This window comes from Neovison vison, chromosome 5, assembly GCF_020171115.1.
Source record: "Neovison vison isolate M4711 chromosome 5, ASM_NN_V1, whole genome shotgun sequence".
NCBI classification, from domain to species: Eukaryota; Metazoa; Chordata; class Mammalia; order Carnivora; family Mustelidae; genus Neogale; species Neogale vison.
The window spans coordinates 47,708,912-47,716,782 of NC_058095.1; the positions used below are offsets into that span (position 1 = coordinate 47,708,912).

General features: G+C 45.1%; 1 protein-coding gene across 2 annotated transcripts in view; it reads right to left on the reverse strand.

Moving 5' to 3' along the window:
• The window catches only part of KPNB1 (karyopherin subunit beta 1), a 28,396-nt gene extending 21,239 nt beyond the window's left edge, over nucleotides 1-7,157 (reverse strand). For both annotated transcript variants that reach the window (XM_044248820.1, XM_044248819.1), the window contains exons 1-4: nucleotides 6,762-7,157; nucleotides 6,601-6,659; nucleotides 4,239-4,421; nucleotides 461-661 (exon numbers count right to left, since the gene is read on the reverse strand). In XM_044248820.1, coding sequence (XP_044104755.1) covers nucleotides 461-661; nucleotides 4,239-4,421; nucleotides 6,601-6,659; nucleotides 6,762-6,801 — 483 coding nt within the window. In that variant the 5' untranslated portion in view covers nucleotides 6,802-7,157. The remainder of the gene's footprint in view (nucleotides 1-460; nucleotides 662-4,238; nucleotides 4,422-6,600; nucleotides 6,660-6,761) is intronic.
• Nucleotides 7,158-7,871: the final 714 nt, after the last annotated feature.

Consider the following 7,871-nt stretch of genomic DNA (forward strand, 5'->3'; position numbering starts at 1 on the left):
CCTCGGCAGCAGCCACAGTCTCAGGAGCGCTACATTTCACAAACTGCTGTGCCTTCGGTGGCTAAGCCAACCACAGCAAGCGCTGGCAAAGTGTTTCTGTGAAACAGTACATGCAGAGTAACACAGCATGCTGAGGTACACTGAGGGATCCGGGTCAGGGATGCTCCACAACCAGCATATCCTCTTTTAAAAGTCTAGAAGCCCCACCTCTCCAAGCATACAGATTTCTACTCTGAGCTTGGGATCCTCAATTCTCTTTACTTTAGGGCATGATTAGCAAAGTGAGGATAAATCAGCTATCCAAACACAGAAGTCTAGATTAAATAAAGCAGTACTACTTGCAAAACATTCTGTAGCAGCTTGGCTTTCTCCATCATGTAAGAACAACCCTAATACCACGCATGTCACAATTAGAGGGAATCAGAGCTATGTGAAGTTGGATACAGAAGGCTGTACTTACTATATCTTGGCAAATGTAACCAATAGCTTCCAATGTTGACTCTTTCATGTGCTCTGTGCTGTTTGGGTTTGTGACATTGGCCACCAGCTGAGGAATGAGTTCTGGCCACTGGTTCACTGGGATCTCTGCACAAGCAATACCAGCCACACATTGTGAGGCAGAACTAGGCCGGTAAGTTTCTGTGCCCAAAGTCTGCAAAACCTGCACACACATACACAAAACGAAAGATATCAATTTCTAAAACTATTTGAACACATTTTGCCTACCACGCTTCTTACATCAGTCTGAATTTTCTGTAACACACAAAAGTAGAAAAAGGCATATACAGTATAGTCAGCCGTCAAATAAAACAAACAACCAGCCTCACTAACACCAACACAATCAACATTGCTCCAGAGCCTAGAAATGAAACCAATCGTTCCCTACTTCCAAAAGGACTTCTCCAAAGCCAGACACCTCATGTCAATGTTCAATGCAAGGTAAGAAAGTGATAGTCAGTAGGGAGACAATGTTAGAAGGCAAATGAGATGACAAAATTCACCTTCTAGACTCCCTGCAGGAGGTACAATGTTAGGATGCTAATAGTCTTGTTTTGTGGACAGAAAATGTGAAAACTTCAGAAAGAACCCAATTCTGGGCATTCAAATGGTTCTAATTCACAGATCGTGGTTTAGTCTGATCCAAGGAAGAGATCTTCCAGCTCATGAGATGTGGAACAAGCTTCCTTTCCTCTGGTCAATGACAACTTAACACCTGGGGTGACTTTTGTCTTGGTCAGGGGACATCACTATTTGCAGATACAAAGTTACTGATGTCACCAACACCTAAGAATGAATCCTTACTTAACTTCCAATCTGGAAGGATTTGTTGTTTGCCCAGGAATCCGAGAACTCTTCTCTCCACCATCAACAGATAGGAAGAACTAGTTAGATATGCCAACTAAAATGGGATCCGCGGGGTGCCTGGGTGGCTCAGTGGGTTAAGCCGCTGCCTTCGGCTCAGGTCATGATCTCAGAGTCTTGGGATCAAGTCCTGCATAGGGCTCTCTGCTCAGCAGGGAGCCTGCTTCCTCCTCTCTCTCTTTGCCTGCCTCTCTGCCTACTTGTGATCTCTCTCTGCCAAATAAATAAATAAAATCTTTAGAAAAAAATAATAAAATGGGATCCGCTTATCATTAAATGGGTCTTGTTTGAAATGATTATCATACAAAGATTTATGTAAAGCGTAAAGGCACAGGTACAGATAAAGGATGAAGCCACAACTGACCCAAGGTTAATCATTACCACCATCAGCTAATTCAGTCAATGAACTCACTAAGAATCACCCGTCCACTCAAAAGGCAAACAGTTAACTGTTCCTGACATGAACACAGGACAAAGCGTAGCTGCCAGATATTCAGGCCAGCTCTGCTGACTGGGTCAGGTCACTTAGTATCCTGCTTTGTAGCTAATAATAATGAACTCCCCATCTTTCCCCCATATAGTATATCATCATCCCTGCCCGTCCCACTGCCAACAGCTCTGCCCAGTAACAAACTGTTCTGATTGATTCTAAATCAAGGTTTTGCTCTCTAGGGTTACCAAGACTAGAATGGACTTTAAGAAAACCTGTATGTCGGGACGCCTGGGTGGCTCAGTTGGTTGAGCAGCTGCCTTCAGCTCAGGTCATGATCCCAGCGTCCTGGGATCGAGTCCCACATCGGGCTCCTTGCTCAGCAGGGAGCCTGCTTCTCCCTCTGCCTCTGCCTGCCATTCTGTCTGCCTGTGCTCCCTCTCTCTCTCTGACAAATAAATTTAAAAAGAAATCTTAAAAAAAAAAAAAAAAAAGAAAACCTGTATGTCAAAGACATGAAGCGGAGAGGCAGGGATGAGATGACCGGTCGAAAACAGCAGGGGCTGAACAGGTACCAACCCAAGTGATGAAGGGTTCCAGTTCAGAGTGCCTTTACACTACACCACACCATAGCTTGGTACAGATGAGAGCACCGACTCCCACCATACCTTTATCTTTCTTCCTTTAAATGGCTTTTCGAAGACCCCTAGTTAATACTGCTTGAGGTGATTTAGAGACCAACTCTTAAGGGAAGAAAGGTTATTTTTTTTGTTTTTTTAAAACCTAGGTGGTAACCCTAATAATAACAGCCAATTATCAGAAAGAAGAGGGATAAAGGAGGGACCCTCAACTGTGTCCAAGACCCACACTGCAAAAAAATAACTATCAACACTGAGAAAGTATTCTTTACCACAGGTGCTATGAAAGGGAAAAAGGGCCATGATTAAATAATTTTCTTTCATGCAGAAGGGTTCAACAACACATATAATATACAAAGTCTTAACCAAATTTTAACAAGTGTTAAATGCCCGAAAGAGCCAATTACAGTTCCAATCATGTCTCATTACATTTACTACTACACGATTCTGCAAGATGAGAAACTGAATGGGCACTATAAGCACCAAGATTTCCAGTGATTGATGGAATAAACTTCAATTATATCAAATTACTGAAGGGAAGATTAAAATGTTATTACATAAGCAGACCCAATGTGGACAGAAATAGCTCCACATATTCCAAAAAAGATTCAAAATAAGTTGGCTTTCATAACCTAGTTCCCACAGTCATGAGTACCTTCGTGCAAGACTAGAAAGACAAGGGGTATATAACTTAAAAGAGATATTGCTGCCTTAAGGCGCACAAATTTACCTAACGCTGATACCTCAAACCAGGAAACAGCAAATATGACGACATGTGCAAGTACACCCTTAGGACCCCCTCCCCCACCGATTTCTCCTCAAATACCAAGGGCTAATTGCATGAATTACCATTTTCTGTGCCTTATCCACATAAGACAAACCACTAAAAAACCTCGTTAACTAGGGGGTGGGAAAGACATCTGTCCGTATATTCTGAGTTATCTTTTGCTGCAGCTAGAATTACGGATTTTAGCTCAACAACAAAGACACAAGACCTCCATGATGCAGAGCAAGGGACATTCAATTTTCCTCAAAACTCATCAATCCATTCCTTAAAGATCCTGATTAAAAGCCAGATGCTTCTAAACGAAGTTTTACATAATTTACTAAGTAGATAAAAGCATCATTAACTTCAAATTCTTATTTCACAAACTCTTTGGGCTTAAAAGGCCCAAGAGATTATTTAGTTCCCCTTTGAACTCCACATAGTGCCATGCCTAAACCACCAAACAGTGAAAATGATCTATAGCACAAGTTCGGCAAGAGCAGGGACTGGATGACTACGAAAAAAAAAATCACATAGGAAGACAAGAACATCTAAAAAATAATTCCTGAGCCTCACTCCAACAAAACAGAATCTCTGAAAGGAGCTTGGAAATATATTATTGTTAGCAAATTCCCTTAGTGAGTCTCAGAGTTCAAGTTTGGGAACCACCAATGTGTATACCATGTCGATTCACCAGATTCTACAAATTCTGGCAACCAGTTAAAGGTGCCCAAACTGCTGTTTACTTTAGTTTCTGAAAAGAAATCCAACACACTCATTAATGGGAAATGACAGCACCGTACAGACAAGCTAAACTGAGAAAAGAAAATTTAAATCAAATACTACCTTTATCGTCAAGTGAAGCTTAAGTCTCAGAAACCTATTACACCATCACCTCTATCCCATGTAAATGACCAAAAAACTGACCAAGATGTTTCTTGTAGGGGGTCCAGGAGGAAAGGATGGGGTGGGTGGGTGGGTGGACGGTGAGGTTTCTTATTCCCAGAGGCTGACATGACCAAAAGGAGATAAAGTTACTTACATAATTCTTGACTTCCCGTCGAGCATTAGCATCAATTGCAAGCCACCTCTGCTGATATTGTGCCTTGATATCTGGATCTTTAGATGTCAAAGAGTTCTTGATTTGTAGACCAGCTGCAACTCTGGCAACCTGACTGTTTCCCGGATTTGCCAGCACTCTGGACAGTTCCACAAGGAAAGTGGGCTATTAAGAGAAGATGCATTTGTGAATGAAAGTATCTCCTGGGAATTTTACCAACTGAGGACAGCTTACAGAGCACCAAGATACTGGGGGAAACCGAAATTCTTCAGGATATATCATAACATCTCATAAAATGCTAAAATACCTACTTCAAGACTCCTATAAATGTGTTATATGGTACACAAGTCGGTCACCCATCACCTCACGCAGCCTCAGCATTTATCGAGGTACAGATTTTCCTATCAACATCATTCTTAGTGCTCAAATCTTCACATCAGATCACCCTAAAATAAAGCTTGACAATCTAGTAGTCAGAGGAGTCTTCTATTTAACAATGCCTGACACTCAACAAATACTTGTTAAATGAATGAATATGTGAAGACAGGATAGAATGTAAAATTGTTTCCCTAAATTTAAGATATCTTAGTCCAAAAAGATTAATATTCAGGGCGACTTTTGATCTCATGCAGGCAGGTAATCTTGGATAACAGAAGTAAATACTTACAAACCTAAAACATGGATTTAGGAAGCTAGTCTTCTCTTTTAGCTTTAAGTGTTCAATGAGAGAGGAACAATGAAAAAAGACTTACTTATAATTTTGATAATATTTAGAAACAGGGGAAAAGTGAAGAGATAAAAATGCCAAGACAAATTTGCCAAGAAAAAAGATTTTACATTTAACAGCCAACAGTTAACACACTAAAGGCTCCTACACATTTTGAACTTGAGCTGTCCACTGAGCATAGTGCGTTTCTGAAAACCTTTCTCAACCTTTCATAATGCCCAGGTCCCCAAAACTACTCCCTCTGTTTAAAAATTTTAAGACACATTCCTCTTCCCTGCAGAAAGCTCTGTCCAAACGGAAGTGAACAGGAAAAACCAAAAAGCAGATAGTTTCTTACCTCTAACAAGTCCTGCAATCATTTAAGACAAATCTTAAAAGTTTTATTAATTATGTACCGCTAAGGAATGTTAGCAATGCCACAAAGAAGTTAAATGTTAGGAACAGGATAAAAAGCTTCTTGTAAATGAGCAGAAGCAGAAACAGAAATAAACCCCAAATGGAAGTATTATTGGTCTATGTTAGCAGGACAAAATCCTTTCTATGGAAAGTTAAGAATAAAAAATAGTAAAAGCTAGCACCTAAGAACGCAATAAAAAAGAAAGTCATTTAAGACAGCTTGTATAAAATAAGCAGTGTCATTTTTTGGCTTATATTTCGTCTAGGTTACAAAGGGACATGTTGGGTTACAATGTTATTTAGGCTTATTACCTATTACCTTTAAAAGATGTCAAGTATCCTCCACCCTTCCATCTGCTCCCCATCCCCCCGCAAGAGGGACATCAAAGGGAAACGTTACTGGCACACGGGCTGTTTCAACCAATCCAGCCCACATTTTATACAGAGGTCCAGTCTAGTGGACTTCTCTTCATTTTTTCTGTACTCCTTAAATATGAAAACGAGGAACTTTCCTCTGTGAATTCATCTGGGAACAGGCCCCATCAAGGATGAGCCTCAGCCTGTTATATGGGTACAACTTCAGTCTCTACCCATCGAAGTAAAAACAAAAAACAAAAACCCCCCAACCAACCCCCACCAAAAAATAAATAACCCGAAGAGGAATACCCAGGAAAGAACGGGAGGAATATTGCCGGAGTGGAATAGGAGGTATTCGGGTGCCAGGCATGGCCATGAGCTCAGTACCAAGGGGCATAGCAAAGGGTAGACTCTGGGAAGTAGGTGCAGAGAATCACAGGGGCCACGGGACAGGAAGGAAAAGCCGGCCCGGGTCAGAACAGGGCGGGCAGCTGGGCTCCGAGCTTCCACATGGCCCCTAGGCCGGGCTCCCCCACCCCCACCCTTGCTGAACACGCAGCGCCGCGCAACCTAACTTCCCTTCCCTCCCTCTTTCTCCCTCCCGCTGCACCGCCGCCCTCAGGCCGCACGGCGATTGGGCGGCAGTCACCCCGGCGCGCCGCGCCATTGGCCAGCTGCCGGGGCCCGGGGCGGGACACACCCACCGGCTTCCCGATGGCGGGGTTAGGTTGGACCGGGGTGGGGGGGAGGGGGACGGGATGGGGCGGGGTGGGTTCCCGAGGCCTGGGCCTCCAGGAGGGCGGGAAGGCCCGCACGCAGGGGATGGGTGGACGGCGGGATGGGACACGGCGGGGTGGCACGCACCAGGTTTTCCACGGCCGCACGCTCCAAGAACTTCTGCGCCGCTTCCAGTTCCAGCCGATCTAGGGGGAAGGAAAGTGGGAAGGGGACAGGGTCAGAGGGGCCAGGGCTTCCCCTCCCCCCACCCGGTCACCTCAGCCCGACCCCCGGCCCCCGCGTCCTACCGGGAGACACGGTCTTCTCGAGGATGGTGATCAGCTCCATGGCGGAGGTGGTGGCGGGGACTCCTCCTAAGACGACGGTCCGGCCTCTCGGGCGGCGGCTCTAACTGGGGATGGGGGTTGGGGGTCGGGTGGGAAGGGAGGGTGGGGTGGGGGGCGGGGGTCACCACAAGCCCATTCACCGGCTCCCTCCTGGTAGTCGCCCCGGCTCCCTTTCCTCCCTCTTTTCCTTCCTTCCTCCCTCTTAATTTGTTGCTGGCGGCGGCGGCAGCTGCTCCTCTGGCGGCGGGGGAGGGACCCCGAGGGTAGCTCAGAGCGCGGCTGGTGCTCGGGTGGCGGAGGGAGAAAGAAGGAAAGGAGGCGGTAAGTGAACGGCGGCTCGCAGGGAGGGAGAGAGAGGGAGGGAGGAAGGCGGAGGGATATTCGGGCCGGACCTCACCGCGGCGGCACCGCGCTCCGTGTCGATTGGCTGCCGCCGTGGCCACGCGGAATCCTCAATTGGCCAGGCGGTCATCCACCAAAATGACTAGGAGGAGGAATGCCCAACAGAAGAAAAATACAGAGGATGGACCTTCTGCAACAGAGCTAACGGCTATCAACATAGAAAATATGTTGGAAAGAGAATTCAGGCTAACAATTATCCAGGCAATAGGTAGGTTGGAGAAAGCCATGGGATGACCAAAGAGAATTGATTAGGGCTGAACTGAAAGCGATCAGACAGGATGTTCACAATGTTAGGGCGGAGCTTAAAGCTACCAGGGAGGAGGTCCACAATATTCTCAATGAGGTCCAATCTAATCTAAACCTCTCTCAAAGCTATGTTAACTGAGACAGACGATAGAATTAGTGATCTGGAAGACAAACAGATAGAGAGAAAGGATCAGGAGGAAGCCTGGAACAAACAGCTTAGATCCAACCAAAGCAGAATCAGGGAAATAAATGATGCCATGAAGCGTTCCAATGTCAGAATTATTGGAATTCCTGAAGGGGGAGGAGAAAGAAAGAAATCTAGAAGATATAGTGGAACAAGTCCTTCATGAAAATTTTCCGAATCTCCCGAATGAAACCAGCGTTCATGTACTAGAGGCTGAACGGTCTCCACCCAAGATTATA